The 19,485-nt window shown below is 44.7% G+C and overlaps 1 protein-coding gene across 6 annotated transcripts; it reads right to left on the bottom strand.

The window, feature by feature from the left end:
* Nucleotides 1-961: 961 nt before the first annotated feature.
* Nucleotides 962-4,078, bottom strand: LOC115151500 (receptor-transporting protein 2). 6 transcript variants are annotated; one of them, XR_003867305.1, is made up of 3 exons: nt 3,819-4,078; nt 1,509-2,656; nt 962-1,472 (listed from the first exon to the last, which is right to left on the bottom strand). XR_003867305.1 is itself a non-coding variant. In XM_029695485.1 (2 exons), exons 1-2 carry the CDS (start codon nt 3,971-3,973, stop codon nt 2,308-2,310), a joined length of 504 nt encoding a protein of 167 aa, XP_029551345.1. In that variant the 5' UTR covers nt 3,974-4,078; the 3' UTR covers nt 962-2,307. The 6 variants fall into 6 exon arrangements, 1 of the variants encoding a protein (XP_029551345.1); XR_003867307.1 differs by having other exon boundaries at nt 1,581-2,656; XR_003867309.1 differs by having other exon boundaries at nt 1,725-2,656.
* Nucleotides 4,079-19,485: the final 15,407 nt, after the last annotated feature.

Here is a 19,485-nt window from a genome sequence, read left to right as displayed (position 1 = left end):
CAGTAGAGCAGGTGAACTCTTGTGGTACAGAGCTACTTTACCTGCAGGTGGTTGGATACAAAACAGACGTGAGCCACAGTAAATGGCTGTGATGGAGGGTGAAGTTGCCCATAGATGCTGATCCTGAGTCAGTCTATCATTTTCCACTAATGATTACATTTAGGATTGGGGGAGGAGAAGCTGATCCTAGATCTGTACCTAGGGGACATTTCACCCCAGAGCTGTGGTGTACCAACCTATGCAACAAGTGCAACCAGTGGGCATCGGACGATAGTGTACCACAGCTCTGCAGACTACACGTACTGGGCTATGGAAATGAGCTGGGGGTTCACCTCAGCACACAAAGGAACAGGTGTCCCAATGTCCCCCCATTCAGCTCTCCCACCCAAATCATTTGTTACATAACTTGTGTTATGAAATGTTTGGTCATGTTTATTCTTTATCTCGTGTCTGATACAACATAGAGGTTGATAATTTAATTCTAGACGGGCGATAATATGAGCCCTGGAATTAGTTCATGACTTAAGGAGACCTCTTTATTTGTAGATATCTGCAATCAAGTAGTAATGTCTCTAAACATCAGCATCTCGTTAAGATTAACATTCCAATAATTATGGGCCAAAATTCACCCAACTTATTGTGGGAAGGTTGTGGAAGGCTACCAGAAACGTTTGACCCAAGTTAAACAATTTAAAGGCAATGCTAACAAATACTAATTGAGTGTATGTAAACTTCTGACCCACTAGGAATGTGATGAAGGAAAATAAAAGCTGAAATAAATCATTCTCTCTACTATTATTCTGACATTTCATATTCTTAAAATAAAGTGGTGATCCTAACTGACCTAAGACTTAGAATTTTTACTAGGAACTGGACTAAAATACAGTTCAACCTTTTTAACTTTATCATCACGCTGCCAATAATACATTCGATTCACACAATGATTTGGAAGAAATGCAAATGAGTTCATAAAGGCATTTTATTTGTATTGTGTGTATTTGCATTGTCTTTGACAAAGGGGGGGTGTTGTGGCCAGTGCAGGCCTGTCACTGTTACCATAAAAGTCATGTCATCATCATGAAAGTGGAAAAGGATATGTGGTGTGTTTATTTTGGTTATAATAAACATCCATGTAAGAATACAAAAGAGTGACATGCTGTGTCTTGCACATTGAGAGAACATTATTCTTGTAGTAGTTCACGCCTAGTATCACACCCCATCATCAACAAATGTCTTGTGCAATAAAACTTGTTTCGCCTTCATTAGATTGGATTACAATTACAAATAGACACACTGTGGTGTAAGACAGGAAATACACAGACCCAGCAGTATTGTTGGTGTACCAGCAGAATAATTCAATGACAGTAATAAAGCTTTGTTTGTACACACACTGGAAAAGCTGCAAAATACAGGCAATCCATTTCTTCTTCAAAGGAATCACATAGCTGAGGAACCTTCTCTACCTCACGAACCTCACATAGCTGAGGAACCTTCTCTACCTCTCTAACCTCACATAGCTGAGGAACCTTCTCTACCTCTCTAACCTCACATAGCTGAGGAACCTTCTCTACCTCTCTAACCTCACATAGCTGAGGAACCTTCTCTACCTCTCTAACCTCACATAGCGGAGGAAACTTCTCTACCTCTCTAACCTCACATTGTAGAGGAATCTTCTCTACCTCTCTAACCTCACATTGTAGAGGAACCTTCTCTATCTCTCTAACCTCACATAGCTGAGGAACCTTCTCTATCTCTCTAACCTCACATAGCGGAGGAAACTTCTCTACCTCTCTAACCTCACATTGTAGAGGAATCTTCTCTACCTCTCTAACCTCACATTGTAGAGGAACCTTCTCTACCTCTCTAACCTCACATTGTAGAGGAATCTTCTCTACCTCTCTAACCTCACATTGTAGAGGAATCTTCTCTACCTCTCTAACCTCACATTGTAGAGGAATCTTCTCTACCTCTCTAACCTCACATTGTAGAGGAACCTTATCTACCTCTCTAACCTCACATTGTAGAGGAACCTTATCTACCTCTCTAACCTCACATAGCTGAGGAACCTTCTCCACCTCTCGAGCCTCACGTTGCTGGGGCTCTTATTCCACTTTCGTTGTGCCCTGTGCAGCCCCACCTATCTTATACCAGTTCCACCAGTGTCTCACTGCATTAATTTAATCAAGAAATAGCTTTAGCAATCAGACATTAGGGTGTACCCAATGACCACTAGATATAGACAAGTAAACAAAGAGAAATATTATCAAAAGTGTATTAGGGCGTATACCAGTCTAATTCTACCATATTCTACCGGGCTTTGAAACGCTTTGTGCAAAGGCCAATACTGCAGGCTTCGCAATGGGCACTCTCATGGGGGGGACCTTCATCGTCTTCGTCATCGAAATTACGTCTGTTTCTCTTGCCCAAGTTCTCGTGGTAGCACTTGACACGAATCTTCTCCATCAGTTTCTCCAGTAGGACTTTGAGTTTCTCCTCATCGAAACTGGCCTCCTCCATAAGAGCGCCGTCACATTGCCTGCATTCTTGACGCAAGCATCGCACTTTCACCATTCCCTGCCCTGACGATAGATGCATGTGAAACACCACATTCACCCGGCCAGAGGACCAACTTCTGTTACACTTGGAGCACCTGAACCTTCATGTGGAAATTGGAGAGAAAAAGGGAAGTGGGTTTCAGACACAAGCAGTTTTTAACAGAGCAATTGTTGAAATCCACTACGGTGCTGTTGTGTTGTAATCAACTTGTGTTATACTTTGTGCAAGTATTCTTTGTAATTCAACACCAGGCACAGTCTTTACCTGGTGTTGAATTACAAATAATTCAGTCTTTACCCGGTGTTGAATTACAAAGAATTGCATTCAAACATACTTTTTGAGAGGGCTACATGAAAGCTAGAGAAATATACTGAACAAAAATATAAACGCAACATGTAAAGTGTTGGTCCCTTGTTCCATGAGCTGAAATAAAATATCCCCAAACGTTTCCATACGTACACGAAGCTTATTTCTCTCAAATTTTGTGCACAAATTTGTCTACATCCCTGTTAGTGAACATTTCTCCTTTGCCAAGATAATCCATCCACCTGACAGGTGTGGCATATCAAGAAGCTGATTAAAACAGCATGATCATTACACAGGTGCACCTTGTGCTGGGGACAATAAAATACCAATAAAAGACTGGGGACAATAAAAGACCATTAAAAGCCCTAATCTATGGATATATATATATATATACCTTCGGATACATATTTATTTTTAAAAGAGAATTTTGTTTTAATCTAATAGCAACGCTAGACATGTCTATGAATCTGGGCTGTAGCTTTCCATTATGAAACAGGGAACCTCATTTGATACATCTGTATGCCATGAAGACTACTGTCATCTGGTGGCCAAGGAGGGGAATGACACTGCATGTCCACAAGAGCAACAGCCACTGCTCTGTCTTTATTATGCTGCTATAGGGACGTGTGCTTGATCATTAGAAGTAGTAGTATCACATGACTGGGCAGAGGTGCAGAGGTAGAGAAGTTAGGGCTTAATACATTTATTTCAATTGACTGATTTCCGTAAAATCGTTGAAATTGTTTTATATTTTTGTTCAGCATACAGTTTAAATATATCTATCTACTATAGTTTAAAACATTTTACAGCATTTACCCTTTAAATTAAAACTTCAATGTCAACTATTAGTCTAATGTATTTGATTTATCAGATACACACAATTACCTGTTTTTGGTTGTCTATGTTAGCACCTAACAGGTAACACACACAGTGCAACAATATCAAAGGACTCCTACCTTCCAAATGCCCCACTGATGTACTGATGCCAGCCTGATTTCACACTGTCTGCCTTAATGGAATCATCAAACTCGATACGCCAGCGGTCGCTCTTATTCCTCTTCAGATTATTGACCTTTGACTGAAAAATCCTAATCCATTCTTGTTTAGTCATTGCTCTATTGGTGAAGTAGCCAAACACTTGTGACTTGTTGTTGTTATCCGTCTTCTTCACACCCACTTATACTGTAGCTAAGAATGACCTGGCAGTTATGCAAATAGCTTTCTTAAAACTGTTGCCTTCAACAGGAATGCTATGGGGAAAGTGAAACTTAAGTGTGCTGTTAGGTTTCTATTTCAATTGATTGTCCTGGCCCAGCAAGCACCTTTGTTTCCTCGGGCTGTTAGGTTTCTATTTCAACTGATTGTCCTGGCCCAGCTAGCACATTTGTTTCCTTGGAAGTTGTGGGAATGTACATTTTTTTGTTTCCCATAGGTTCTGGAAACAAAGCCATACATTTCCTGACTGGTAAAACTCAACCTTATTTAAAGGTTCTGACAACAAGAAGTATACATTTCTCCTGTTCTGGGAACCTTAATTTTTAGATTGCAGCGAGGTTCTGAGAATGTTTTACTATGCTTCCCTGGGGGTTTAAAGGTTCTGAGAATGTTTTACTATGCTTCCCTGGGGCTTTAAAGGTTCTGAGAATGTTTTACTATGCTTCCCTGGGGCTTTAAAGGTTCTGAGAATGGAAATGAAAGGTAATTTGAAGAACATATTTCAGTAACACGTTTAATAACACTGCTAACTAAAGTTAACTGTTTTGAACTCCAAACACAGATAGGACACATTATTTGTTTAGGCATAAATCATGCAAACACGTAATTGTTTTCCTTGTGGCACAGCGTCACTGGTATTCAAGCCTATGATATTCTGTTCTCTATCCATGGAATTAGTCCAATGCCCCATCAGGATGGAGCTAGCATGCCATGTTTTTTTTACTCATACAAAGCTGTTCATTTCAGTCTATTCAAATAAACCCCATTTCAAAGGAAACAAGCACTCATTAAGACCAGGTATGGCCAATTAGTGGGGGCGGCCAACACACCTGGACACACTTAACGAGATAGATGCTAGAGTTTTTTTAGATCCTGAGAACAGAATGTTTTTAAATACCTTTCTTACAACGTTCTTTAAATATTATTAATGTTTTCTTGTGGTTTTTATGGAGAGTTTTCTTATCGTTCTAAAAACATGACTTTAAATAGAACCATGAGGAAACCTGCAGAAAATGTTATGCTGAAGTACTGAAATTCTCATATAAGTGTAACGGCTGTCGTTGGTGGTAGGAAGAGTAGACCAAAGTGCAGCGTGGAAAGTGTTCATGATTCTTTTATTCACAAAACACTTAAACAAAAATACCAAAAGGCAAAAACGAAAGCGCACAGTTCTGTCAGGCACAGACACTAAACAGAAAACAAGATCCCACAAAACCCAAAAGGAAAATGACAACTTATATATGATCCCCAATCAGAGACATTTACATTTACATTACATTTAAGTAATTTAGCAGACGCTCTTATCCAGAGCAACTTACAAATTGGTGCATTCACCTATAATATCCAGTAGAACAACCACTTTACAATAGTGCATCTAAATCTTTTAAAGGGGGGGGGGGGGGTTAGAAGGATTACTTTATCCTATCCCAGGTATTCCTTAAAGAGGTGGGGTTTCAGGTGTCTCCGGAAGGTGGTGATTGACTCCGCTGCCCTTGCATCGTGAGGGAGCTTGTTCCACCATTGGGGTGCCAGAGCAGCGAACAGTTTTGACTGGGCTGAGCGGGAACTGTGCTTCTTCAGAGGTAGGGAGGCGAGCAGGCCAGAGGTGGATGAACGCAGTGCCCTTGTTTGGGTGTAGGGCCTGATCAGAGCCTGAAGGTATGGAGGTGCCGTTCCCCTCACAGCTCCGTAGGCAAGCACCATGGTCTTGTAGCGGATGCGAGCTTCAACTGGAAGCCAGTGGAGAGAGCGGAGGAGCGGGGTGACGTGAGAGAACTTGGGAAGGTTGAACACCAGACGGGCTGCGGCGTTCTGGATGAGTTGTAGGGGTTTGATGGCACAGGCAGGGAGCCCAGCCAACAGCGAGTTGCAGTAATCCAGACGGGAGATGACAAGTGCCTGGATTAGGACCTGCGCCGCTTCCTGTGTGAGGCAGGGTCGTACTCTGCGAATGTTGTAGAGCATGAACCTACAGGATCGGGTCACCGCCTTGATGTTAGTGGAGAACGACAGGGTGTTGTCCAGGATCACGCCAAGGTTCTTAGCACTCTGGGAGGAGGACACAAGAGAGTTGTCAACCGTGATGGCGAGATCATGGAACGGGCAGTCCTTCCCCGGGAGGAAGAGCAGCTCCGTCTTGCCGAGGTTCAGCTTGAAGTGGTGATCCGTCATCCACACTGATATGTCTGCCAGACATGCAGAGATGCGATTCGCCACCTGGTTGTCAGAAGGGGGAAAGGAGAAGATCAATTGTGTGTCGTCTGCATAGCAATGATAGGAGAGACCGTGTGAGGATATGACAGAGCCAAGTGACTTGGTGTATAGCGAGAATAGGAGAGGGCCTAGAACAGAGCCCTGGGGGACACCAGTGGTGAGAGCACGTGGTGCGGAGACAGATTCTCGCCACGCCACCTGGTAGGAGCGACCTGTCAGGTAGGACGCAATCCAAGCGTGGGCCGCGCCGGAGATGCCCAGCTCGGAGAGGGTGGAGAGGAGGATCTGATGGTTCACAGTATCAAAGGCAGCAGATAGGTCTAGAAGGATGAGAGCAGAGGAGAGAGAGTTAGCTTTAGCAGTGCGGAGAGCCTCCGTGACACAGAGAAGAGCAGTCTCAGTTGAATGCCCAGTCTTGAAACCTGACTGATTAGGATCAAGAAGGTCGTTCTGAGAGAGATAGCAGGAGAGCTGGCCAAGGACGGCACGTTCAAGAGTTTTGGAGAGAAAAGAAAGAAGGGATACTGGTCTGTAGTTGTTGACATCGGAGGGATCGAGTGTAGGTTTTTTCAGAAGGGGTGCAACTCTCGCTCTCTTGAAGACGGAAGGGACGTAGCCAGCGGTCAAGGATGAGTTGATGAGCGAGGTGAGGTAGGGGAGAAGGTCTCCGGAAATGGTCTGGAGAAGAGAGGAGGGGATAGGGTCAAGTGGGCAGGTTGTTGGGCGGCCGGCCGTCACAAGACGCAAGATTTCATCTGGAGAGAGAGGGGAGAAAGAGGTCAAAGCACAGGGTAGGGCAGTGTGAGCAGGACCAGCGGTGTCGCTTGACTTAGCAAACGAGGATTGGATGTCGTCAACCTTCTTTTCAAAATGGTAGACGAAGTCATCCGCAGTGAGGGAGGAGGGGGGGAGGGGGAGGAGGATTCAGGAGGGAGAAGAAGGTAGCAAAAAGCTTCCTAGGGTTAGAGGCAGATGCTTGGAATTTAGAGTGGTAGAAAGTGGCTTTAGCAGCAGAGACAGAAGAGGAAAATGTAGAGAGGAGAGAGTGAAAGGATGCCAGGTCCGCAGGGAGGCGAGTTTTCCTCCATTTCCGCTCGGCTGCCCGGAGCCCTGTTCTGTGAGCTCGCAGTGAGTCGTCGAGCCATGGAGCAGGAGGGGAGGACCGAGCCGGCATGGAGGATAGGGGACAGAGAAAATCAAAGGATGCAGAGAGGGAGGAGAGGAGGGTTGAGGAGGCAGAATCAGGAGATAGGTTGGAGAAGGTTTGAGCAGAGGGAAGAGATGATAGGATGGAAGAGGAGAGAGTAGCGGGAGAGAGAGAGCGAAGGTTGGGACGGCGCAATACCATCCGAGTAGGGGCAGAGTGAGAAGTTTTTGATGAGAGCGAAAGGGAAAAGGATACAAGGTAGTGGTCGGAGACTTGGAGGGGAGTTGCAATGAGATTAGTGGAAGAACAGCATCTAGTAAAGATGAGGTCAAGCGTATTGCCTGCCTTGTGAGTAGGGGGGGAAGGTGAGAGGGTGAGGTCAAAAGAGGAGAGGAGTGGAAAGAAGGAGGCAGAGAGGAATGAGTCGAAGGTAGACGTGGGGAGGTTAAAGTCACCCAGAACTGTGAGAGGTGAGCCATCCTCAGGAAAGGAACTTATCAAGGCGTCAAGCTCATTGATGAACTCTCCAAGGGAACCTGGAGGGCGATAAATGATGAGGATGTTAAGCTTGAAAGGGCTGGTAACTGTGACAGCATGGAATTCAAATGAGGAGATAGACAGATGGGTCAGGGGAGAAAGAGAGAATGTCCACTTGGGAGAGATGAGGATTCCAGTGCCACCACCCCGCTGGCTCGATGCTCTAGGGGTATGCGAGAACACGTGGGCAGACGAGGAGAGAGCAGTAGGAGTAGCAGTGTTATCTGTGGTGATCCATGTTTCCGTCAGCGCCAGGAAGTCTAGGGACTGGAGGGTAGCATAGGCTGAGATGAACTCAGCCTTGTTGGCCGCAGACCGGCAGTTCCAGAGGCTGCCGGAGACCTGGAACTCCACGTGGGTCGTGCGCGCTGGGACCACCAGGTTAGAGTGGCAGCGGCCACGCGGTGTGGAGCGTTTGTATGGCCTGTGCAGAGGGGAGAGAACAGGGATAGACAGACACATAGTTGACAAGCTACAGAAGAGGCTACGCTAATGCAAAGGAGATTGGAATGACAAGTGGACTACACGTCTCGAATGTTCAGAAAGTTAAGCTTACGTTGCAAAAAAATCTTATTGACTAAAATGACACAGTACTGCTGGCTGGTGGAGTAGGCTAGCTAGCAGTGGCTGCGTTGTTGACTTTGTTTGAACGTGTAGCTGGCTAGGTGTAGCTGGCTAGGTGACCTCGATAGTTTCAGTACTACACCTTGTCATGATACAAAAGCAACTTTGTAGCTAGCTAACATAACACTAATCAAGACGTTCCTTTGTAATGTATTTAGTTTCTACAGTGTTACTCGTCGGTAATAGTTGGCTGGGTTTGGAAAAAATGGCGTCGCGGGGGACGGCAATAGCTGGCTAGCTAACCTCGGTAATTACTAAACTACACAATTATCAAGCTATGACAAAGACAACTATGTAGCTAGCTAGCCAACACTGCACTAGTCAAATCGTTCCGTTGTAAAGTATTAGTATCTACAGCGCTGCTAGTCGGTAACGGTTGGCTAGCTGTTGGCTAGCTAGCTAGCAGTGGGTTAATGATGACTAGGTGTGTTGACTACGTCTGGCGTCGCGGCTGGCTAGTTACTAATAGAGACAACGATAGACAGCTGCCTCTGTTTGGGAACCACGCTCGGCCAAAAACAAAGAAATAGAAAACGTAGACTTTCCCACCCGAGTCACACCCTGACCTAACCAAACATAGAGAATAATAAGGATCTCTAAGGTCAGGGCGTGACAGTAAGAAACATATGGTTCTCAGAACATTATGTGCTAGCTGGGTATCCTGAGCCATTCCCAGAATGTTGATTGAAGGTTGTATGCAAAATAATAGGCCAACCATGCTCTCACCAAGCTCAAAGAAACATATGGTTGTCAGAATGTAACAGCTGTTAATAATACTTTGTGAATTTCACCAGGTTCACATATTAATATAGCATGTTGATTTGTTATTATCCATGCCTGAATCCTGGGGTATAGGGGAGCGAGTATTTATGTCGTGCTCAAATCAATTTGATGCACTAGGAGAAGTAGGAACTCTTTCTGTCGTCTTTGAAAAAGTTACATTGCTTTAAGTACAAAGTCATACACACAGTGATTTGTTCATGAACAATGTTGAATATTTAGAGTTTACTCATAAGTGGATGAGAGAGGCAACGATTGGCAGAACATATTTGTGGTCTACAAATGTATTTTTTTCTTATTTTGGATTCAGGAGAGAACTCTGATACTTTAAAACAACCTGCTATCAAAAGTCCACGTCTTTAGTCTCAATCAAACACACACAACGCAGAGCTACAGCGGTGCAGTACAGCCACGGTTACATAGGTGCCTTATGGACCCGGATTCATCGTTGATTGACGTCAGCTCAATCGCCGCGGCGCTGCTGCTCTAGAGACTCTGTTTACATCATTGAGGTACTCCTGTCAACTATTTTCTTTCCTGTTCATTTTTTTCTGAAAACTCTGTATTGAGAGCGCTGTTTATGGTTAACATAAAAACAGACATTTGAATATAACATTAGTGGTTTAGTGACATGGCATCTTATAATGGTTGATGATGAGCCCATTCACTGCTGGGATGGGGAGGTGTAACGGTTGTCGTCGGGAATGGAGGACCAAAACGCAGCAGTAATGTGGATGCTCATCTTGTATTCATTTTAAAATAAAGTGAACACCAAAATAACAAAAAACGAAGAACTCACGAACAACAACAGTCTTGTCAGGCTCACACATGCAAAACAAGAAACAATCTCCCACAACACCAAACCAAACAATTACCCATATATAGGACTCTCAATCAGAGGCAACGAGAAAGCACCTGCCTAAAATTGAGAGTCCAAAATCAAATCAAATGTATTTATATAGCCCTTCAGCTGATATCTCAAAGTGCTGTACAGAAACCCAGCCTAAAACCCAAACAGCAAGCAATGCATGTGAAAGAAGCACGGTGGCTAGGAAAAACTCCCTAGAAAGGCCAAAAACCTCGGAAGAAACCTAGAGAGGAACCAGGCTATGAGGGGTGGCCAGTCCTCTTCTGGCTGTGCAGGGTGGATATTATAACAGAACATGGTCAAGATGTTAAAATGTTCATAAATGACCAGCATGGTCAAATAATAATAATCATAGTAGTTGTCGAGGGTGCAACAAGCACGTCCGGTGAACAGGTCAGGGTTCCATAGCCGCAGGCAGAACAGTTGAAACTGGAGCAGCAGCATGGCCAGGTGGACTGGGGACAGCAAGGAGTCATCATGCCAGGTAGTCCTGAGGCATGGTCCTAGGGCTCAGGTCCTCCGAGAGAAAGAAAGAAAGAGAGAAAGAGAGAATTAGAGAGCATATTTAAATTCACACAGGACACCGGATAAGACAAGAGAAATACTCCAGATGTAACAGACTGACCCTAGCCCCCCGACACATAAACTACTGCAGCATAAATACTGGAGGCTGAGACAGGAGGGATCAGAAGACACTGTGGCCCCATCCGATGATACCCCCGGACAGGGCCAAACAGGCAGGATATAACCCCACCCACTTTGCCAACGCACAGGCCCCACACCACTAGTCCAACCCCCCCCCCCCCCCCCCATCAACCTAAACATAGAAATACCACAAACCGGAAAGAACATAGACCAAAACCCGGAAATAATAAATCAAACACCCTACTACATAAAACACCACCCCGAACTACATAAACAAAATACCCTCTGCCACATCCGACCAAACTACAATAACAAATAAACCTTTATACTGGTCAGGACGTGACAGTAGCCCCCCCTAAAGGTGCAGACCCCGGATGCACCTCATAAATAAAAAATCCCCCTAAACTAAAGGGAGGGTGGCTGCCGTCACCGACGGCACTTGTGCTACACCCCCCCTCCCCAACCCACCTATACAGGAGGTGGTTCTGGATCCGGCCTACTGTCCTCCAGAATGCAAACAGACTTGCTCAGTTTCGGGCCCTAGGCAGACTCCCCTCGTTCCGGATCGTAGGCAGACCTCTTCCGTTCCACACTGTAGGCAGACTCATTTGAAACACAGTTACTCATATTTAGTTCTGGATCGTCAATAGACTTACTCAATTCCGGGTTGCTGATAGACTCCCTTGGTTCTGGGTCACAGGCAGACCCCCTCGGTCCCGGGTCGCAGGCAGACCCCCTCGGTTCTGGACTAGACACCGTTGCCGGATACTCTGGACGGCACACTGTTGCCGGATACTCTGGACGGCACACTGTTGCCGGATACTCTGGACGGCACACTGTTGCCGAACTCTCGAGGCTGGGCTGACGCACTGGAAGCCTGATGCGTGGTACTGGTACTGGATGTGCCAGTCTGGGGACACGCACCTCGGGGCTAGTGCGGGGAGCGGGAACAGGTCGAGTCGGACTGGGTTGACGCACTGGAAGCCTGATGCGTGGTGCTGGTACTGGAGGTATCAGCCTGGGAACACGCACCTCAGGGCTAGTGCGGGGAGCGGGAACAGGACGAGTTGGACTGGGCTGACGCACTGGAAGCCTGATGTGTGGTGCTGGTACTGGAGGTATCAGCCTGGGAACACACACCTCAGGGCTAGTGCGGGAACAGGACGAGTCGGACTGGGCTGACGCACTGGAAGCCTGATGCGTGGTGCTGGTACTGGAGGTATCAGCCTGGGAACACGCACCTCAGGGCTAGTGCGGGGAGCAGGAACAGGACGAGTCGGACTGGGCTGACGCACTGGAAGCCTGATGCGTGATGCTGGTACTGGAGGTATCAGCCTGGGAACACGCACCTCAGGGCTAGTGCGGGGAGCAGGAACAGGACGAGTCGGACTGGGCTGACGCACTGGACCGTAGAGGCGTACTGGTGGTCTCGAGCGCAGAACTGGCATCACTCTTACTAGCTGGATGCCCACTTCCCCCTGGCAAATGCGGGGCGCTGGTATTGCGCGTACCGGCCTAAAAATACTTGGCCTCGCCACAGTACCCATTACCCCGAAGCACGGGACCTGTCCATTCCATGGTTGCCCAAAAAAGGTACGGAGATTTGGCCTGGGGCTCAAACATCGCCCAGCCAAACTACCCATGTGCCCCCCCAAAATAAATTCTTGGGGCTTCCTCTCGGGCTTAAACGCCAGTCGTGTTCCCCAGTAGCGTTCCCAGTCCTCACCAGACTTCTTCCATGAGCTCTCTCCGGCCAGAATCTGCTCCCACGTCCATTTCTCCCACCAGTCCATATTGAATTCCCCTTGCTCCTTACTCCGCTGCTTGGTCCATTTGTGGTGGGAGATTCTGTAACAGTTGTCATCGGGAATGGAGGACCAAAACGCAGCAGGAATGTGGATGCTCATCTTGTATTCATTTTAAAATAAAGTGAACACCAAAATAACAAAAACGAAGAACTCACAAACAACAAAACAGTCTTGTCATGCTCACACATGCAAAACAAGAAACAATCTCCCACAACACCAAACCAAACAATTACCCATATATAGGACTCTCAATCAGAGGCAACGAGAAAGCACCTGCCTCCAATTGAGAGTCCAACCCCCCATCTACCTAAACATAGACATACAACAAACCAGAAAGAACATAGAATACAAAACATAGAACATAGACCAAAACCCGGAAATAATAAATCAAACACCCTACTACATAAAACACCACCCCGAACCACATAAACAAAATACCCTCTGCCACGTCCTGACCAAACTACAATAACAAATAAACCTTTATACTGGTCAGGACGTGACAGGAGGTTTTTCTCATACCCTGATCAAACCCCTGGAAGGCATGTAGGTGCAGTAGGTTCCCCCATGTTTTGCTCCACAAACAAAATACTGAAGAAAGCCGTCACTCCCAGCCTATATTCAAGATACTACAGATGTGTTGAACAAAATTAAAGAATTGAACAATATAGGTACAGCTTCCTTTTTAGACTTCATGGATGTGGAATCTCTATACACCACCATTGAACATGAACAAGGTTTGGCAGCTATGCACCATTTCTTGAGTACCCGACCTGAAACTGAGATGCCTCCTACAGAATTCATTGTCTCACTGACTGAATGGACTCTTAATCATATCATATTTATCTTTCAGGACCGTATTTTTAAACAGGTCAAAGGATGTGCCATGGGAGCTTGCTACAGCCCTTCCTGCGCTGGTTTGTACTTGGGTAAATGGGAAAATGACTTCATTTTGGATCCTTCTAATAACCATTTATTTGACCGGATTATATGGTGGGGGACGCTATATTGATGATGTTCACTTATTTTGGTCCGGCTCAGAAGATGAAGTTATTTCCTTCCACCAATACCTTAACAGCATTAACCCTAACATCAAACTAACTATGGAGTACAGCAAGGATAACATTCTTTTTTTGGACCTCGACATTAGTAAAAATGACAAAGGTTGTTTGCACACATCAATCTTTAGGAAGCCTACAGATGGGAATACCATTCTGAGGGCAGACAGCTTTCACCCCAAAAGGCTAAAAGAGAATATTCCATATGGCCAATTCCAAAGAGTCCGCAGAATTTGCGATCAGGAAACAGACTACAGTGTCATATCTGCTGAATTGGAGAATTGCTTCTTGAATCGGGGCTACAGCGCTCAGGTCCTGAAAGATGCAGGTATAAGGGCTGGATTACTTGACAGAGAGAACTTGTTGCGAAGGGGAGTGCCCCGTGATACATCAGAGAGAGTGTATTTTGTTACAAAATACAGCACTAAAGCAGAGAACATTAAAAGAATCATTAAAAATAATTGGGGAATCATCCAAAGTGATATATACGCTACTACGCCAAGTCTTTCCTGAGCCACCAGTCATAAGCTTTAAGAGACGTCCTACCCTAAATGACAATACTTATTTCCCTCATTAAAATGTAAATCAATTTATAACATTTTTGACATGCGTTTTTCTGGATTTTTTGGTTGTTGTTCTGTCTCTCACTGTTCAAATAAACCTTCCATTAAAATTATAGACTGATCATTTCTTTGTCAGTGGGCAAATGTACAAAATCAGCAGGGGATCAAATACTTTTTTCCCTCACTGTAGCTACAGTATTTCACTTTTTAATGTGTATACTATTGCTTACTAGGTGTGTCCAATCAATTTTGTAACCACTCCCTCTTCAAATTAGGGCTAATTGGAAAAGCTGTTCAAAAGAGGACATTGTATTATTTCTTTGTACTCCCTGACGAAGGCCATGCAGCCGAAACGCATCGGATTTTTAAAACCTTGTTTCTATTGAACATGCCATACAAATAAAGGCATTTTAATTAATTATATGAACAGTGCCTTGGTCCTCCTTTCTTTTTGATGACCAATTCACCCCTTTTACCAAAGAGCATCTTCTGTCTACCAAAATGTACTAGTGTGTACGTTAGTAGCGCTTCCCTTCCTCCTCTTTCTACCCGTCATCTAGTGTTAATCAAAATTCCCCTGTAGATGGTTTAGCTGAGCTGGTCCCTCAGCTAGCCCTGGAAATAGGCAACTCCATTAGGGAAGAAATACAGAGTGGCAGGTCCAGCACTTTAATGCAGAGAAGAGAAGATCATGATGTTTGGAACCTACTGCCCTGACCCCTAAACTGGCAGCAGTATTCCAATTCCAATGTTCAACTGTCTGCCCCCAAGAAAGAATCTGATGAAATGTTGTGCTCTGCTGCAAAATAAGTAGAGACAATTGTTATGTTAGGTTGAGGCTTTTTCAGGTTTGTTTTACACCTCTCTGTCTGCACATGGGAAAGTGCAGCTTAAGGACATGCATGACATTGGGTCTATGGCCTGTACATTGACTAAGCATCCTGTGCAGACAGTTTTGGAAGCAGCTGCCCTTCCTCAGCATTATCAGCCCTCCTAAAGAGTTAGTGTTAGTGGGTTGTGGTGGGGAAGAAGGCCTCACCAAAGTGTTTCTATGACTTGGAGATGTAAATCTATGGGATTGATGTTAAAGTGCCCACCCTAGTTGTTCCTGGACAGCGGGATGATCTCATCCTGGGATCGAATGTCATTAAACATCTATTGCATGAGATGAAGGGCACTGACGAATACTGGAAGCTAGTCAACAACATGGATGGCCAGACCCACTCACCAGAGGGTGAGCAGTTTCTACAGATGATAAGTGTCACAAGATGGAAGGGACAGGAAGTTGATGGCAAGATTGGAACCGTGAAGCTCACTCAAGCTGTGACTCCTTTTCCCAAGACTGAACACTTACTTTGCGGTACATTTCCTAAACATGTGGCATTGTCTCCAGGAAGCACTGCAATATTCGAGCCTACCAGGTCAAAGGTCATGCCCAGAAACATACTTGTGGGTAGAGTTACAGTGCATTTGGAAAGTATTCAGACTCGCTCCCCTTTTCCACATTTTGTTACCTTACACCCTTATTCTAAAATGGATTTTAAAAATCCTCATCAATCTACAAACAATACCCCATAAAGACAAAGCAAAAACAGTTTTGGGGATTTTTTGGGCTAATTTATAAAAAAATCGAAAACAGAAATAACTTATTTACATAAGTATTCAGACCCTTTGCTATGAGACTCGAAATTGAGCTCAGGTGCATCCTGTTTCCATTGATCATCCTTGAGATGTTTCTACAACTTGATTGGAGTTGGCCTGTGGTAAATTACATTTACTAGATATGATTTGGAAAGAAACACACCGGTCTATATAAGGTCCAACAGTTACAATGCATGTCAGAGCAAAAACCAAGTCATGAGGTCAAAGGAATTGTCCGTAGAGCTCTGAGGCAGGATTGTGTTGAGGCACAGATCTGGGGAAGGATACCAAAACATTTCTGCAGCATTGAAGGTCCCCAAGAACACAGTGGCCTCCATCATTCATAAATGGAAGAAGTTTGGAATCACCAAGACTCTTCCTAGAGCTGGCCTCCTGAGCAATCGGAGGAGAAGGGTCTTGGTCAGGGAGGTGACCAAGAACCCGATGGTCACTCTGACAGAGCTCCAGAGATCCTCTGTGGAGATGGAGAACCTTCCAGAAGGACAACCCTCTCTGCAGCACTCCACCATTCAGGCCACTCCTCAGTTTTCCAAACGACCCTAAGCACACAACCAAGACAACGCAGGAGTGGCTTCGGGACAAGTCTCTGAATGTCCTTGAGTGGCCCAGCCAGAGCCCAGACTTGAACCCAATCGAACATCTCTGGAGAGACCTGAAAATAGCTGTGCAGTGACGCTCCCCATCCAACCTGACAGAGCTTGACAGGATCTGCAGAGAAAAATGAGAGAAACTCCCCAAATACAGGTTTGCCAAGCTTGTAGCGTCATATCTAAGAAGACTTCTGTAAATGTAACATTTCCTTTATTTATTTTTTATAAATTTGCCAACAATTCTAAAAACCTATTTTTGCTTTGTCATTGTGGGGTATTGTGTGTAGATTGATGAGGGGGGAAAACTATTAATCCATTTTAGAATAAGGCTGTAATGTAACAAAATCTGGAAAAAGTCAAGGGGTCGGAATACTTTCCGAATGCACTGTATTACTTCCACGTGGGGAGATGGCTGGGTCCCTTTAAAGGTAGTAAACTGTTCAGATAAACAGCTCACATTAAGACATAATATGAAGCTGGCTGACGTGTCTACATGCTTGGCTGTTGAGGATGCAACAATCTTTCAGGGCCTTCACGAGGTGGGAGAAAACCCAATGGAACAGAAGCAGGATGACAATTGGTGCAACAACCTGAAACAAAGACCTGCCACAACCTGAAACAAAGATTGTGTTATCTAGGACTAGCAGACATTGATGGATGCCAAGTGACTGACCAGTGGACGGAGAAGCTTGTGATGCCAAGTGACTGACCATTGGACGCTTGTGAATTCCATCACAAAATATGAAGACATCTTCTCAAAAGATAACCTGGACTGCGGAGAAGCCAGGGGTTATGTTCACAGTATCCACCTGGTTGATGACAGTCCCTTCCACCTACCATGCAGAAGGGTTCCACCTGCTCATTACCTGAAGCGGAGGAAGGTGTTAACAGATATGGAGGAAGTAGGCCTTATACAGAAGTCGGTTAGTGAGTATGCCTCCCCTTTAGTCATGGTACGGAAGAAAAATCTCCTTTGTTAACTGGCTCTGTAGCGACTTGAAGTTGTGACTAGCCGTCTAAGTGCCAACAACATCAAACTAGCACCCAAGAAATGTCACTTCCTACAAAGAACAGTGAAATTCCTCGGACATATCATTAAAGATAACGGTGTGTCAGTAGACGCTGATAAGGTGGAGTCCATTGCCAAGATGAGCCAAGCTCAGCTGATGTAGGCAGACGGAAGCACTCCCTCTGCTCAGAGGCTGAAATCTTTCTTGGGTATGGTATTATATTACCAGCAACTCAAACCTGACTGTTCCGTCATAGCCAAGCTTTTGCTTGCACTCACCGGGGGTCAAAAGAGAAGGTGAAGACATGGGAAGAAGAAGGGCAACAGTGTTCCTGAAGCAGACGCTATTGGATTTGACTGAGGAGTGTGTTGTTGCATTCCAGAAGCTGAAGTATGCTCTTCTGAACTGTGTCTTCTGAACTGAGGTCATTCATTCTCTTCACTGTAGCTTCTTTGGATGGTCTCGGGGCTGGAACTGTACAACTTTGATTCAAAGCGTAACCCAGGCAGCAAGAATACAGTATCAGATGCACTGAGCCGTGACTCAGTGCATCTGAGTCACGGCTCAGATGCCGTGACTTCACAGTGACTGTCAAGCAGAGACTGATGAGGGAGTCCTACCAAGCACTTCTGTCTGAGGCTGTTGGGATGGTGAATGATGATGTCCAAGATGCCTTCCAGGTAGGCTTCTTATCCCCAGGAGATAACCTCCTTGACCACTGCTGAAGTGAAAGCCATATGTCAGCTTCATATCGACTGGGAATGTTTAACTGAGATGCAAGCAATCCAGCTTGGTTCTGTTGGGGTTTGTTCCTTGTTCCTTGTCAATCATTGGCTCATTGGTGAAATTAGCATTCAGACAATATCTTTAATTAAATCAATCAAAAACCTTTATTAATTGTACACAGCAATTGTAGACAGAAGTTGACAACAGGAACATAGCACGCATGTTTCCGAGTAAGTTCTGCAAAATAGAAAAGGGTCCGAGTTGTTTTATTTTGCCTGGAGTCACATATCTTAGTGATGTCACTGCCTACGTCATTACCTTCTACTCATGAGACCAAACCCATGCCTACACAGCTATATAAACCGCTAGCGGAACGCCTAGCCAATATCCAATGGAACAGCGTGGCGCGAAATACAAAAACCTCAAAAATCCAATAATTTCAATTTCTCAAACATACGACTATTTTACACCATTTTAAAGCTACACTTCTCCTTAATCCAACCACATTGTCAGATTTCAAAAAGGCTTTACAGCGAAAGCAAAACATTAGATTATGTTAGGAGAGTACATAGACCAAAATAACCACACAGCCATTTTCCAAGCAAGCATATATGTTAATAAAACCCAAAACACAGCTAAATGAAGCACTAACCTTTGATGATCTTCATCAGATGACACTCCTAGGACATTATGTTACACAATACATGTATGTTTTGTTCAATCAAGTTCGTATTTATATCCAAAAACAGCTTTTTACATTGGCGCGTGATGTTCAGAAAATGTATTTCCACCAAAAACTCCCGGGGAATTTACAAAATACTCATCATAAATGTTGACAAACTGCATAACAATTATTTTAAGAATTATAGATACAGAACTCCTTTATGCAACCGCTGTGTCAGATTTTAAAATAGCTTTACGGAGAAAGCACATTTTTCAATATTCTGAGTACATAGCTCGCCATCACAGGCTAGCTATTCAGCTAGTCAGACACCCGCCAAGTTCGGGGCAACCTAAACTCTGAATTAGTATTAGAAATATGCTCTTACCTTTGCTGATCTTTGTCAGAATGCACTCCCAGGACTGCTACTTCCACAAGAAATGTTGTTTTTGTTCAAAATAATCCATAGTTATGTCCAAATACCTCCGTTTTGTTCGTGCGTTCAGGTCACTATCCAA

The sequence above is a fragment of the Salmo trutta genome, chromosome 17, assembly GCF_901001165.1.
Source record: "Salmo trutta chromosome 17, fSalTru1.1, whole genome shotgun sequence".
Taxonomy (NCBI): domain Eukaryota; kingdom Metazoa; phylum Chordata; class Actinopteri; order Salmoniformes; family Salmonidae; genus Salmo; species Salmo trutta.
This window is presented reverse-complemented; position numbering and strand designations above follow the sequence as displayed.

Excerpts from the sequence above, each read along its gene's own strand:
- LOC115151500 (XM_029695485.1), bottom strand. The coding sequence starts at position 3,973 with ATGACTAAACAAGAATGGATTAGGATTTTTCAGTCAAAGGTCAATAAT. Across the intron at positions 2,657-3,818 it reads ATCAGTGGGGCATTTGGAAG|GTTCAGGTGCTCCAAGTGTA; the intron begins GTAGGAGTCCTT and ends TTCCACATGAAG.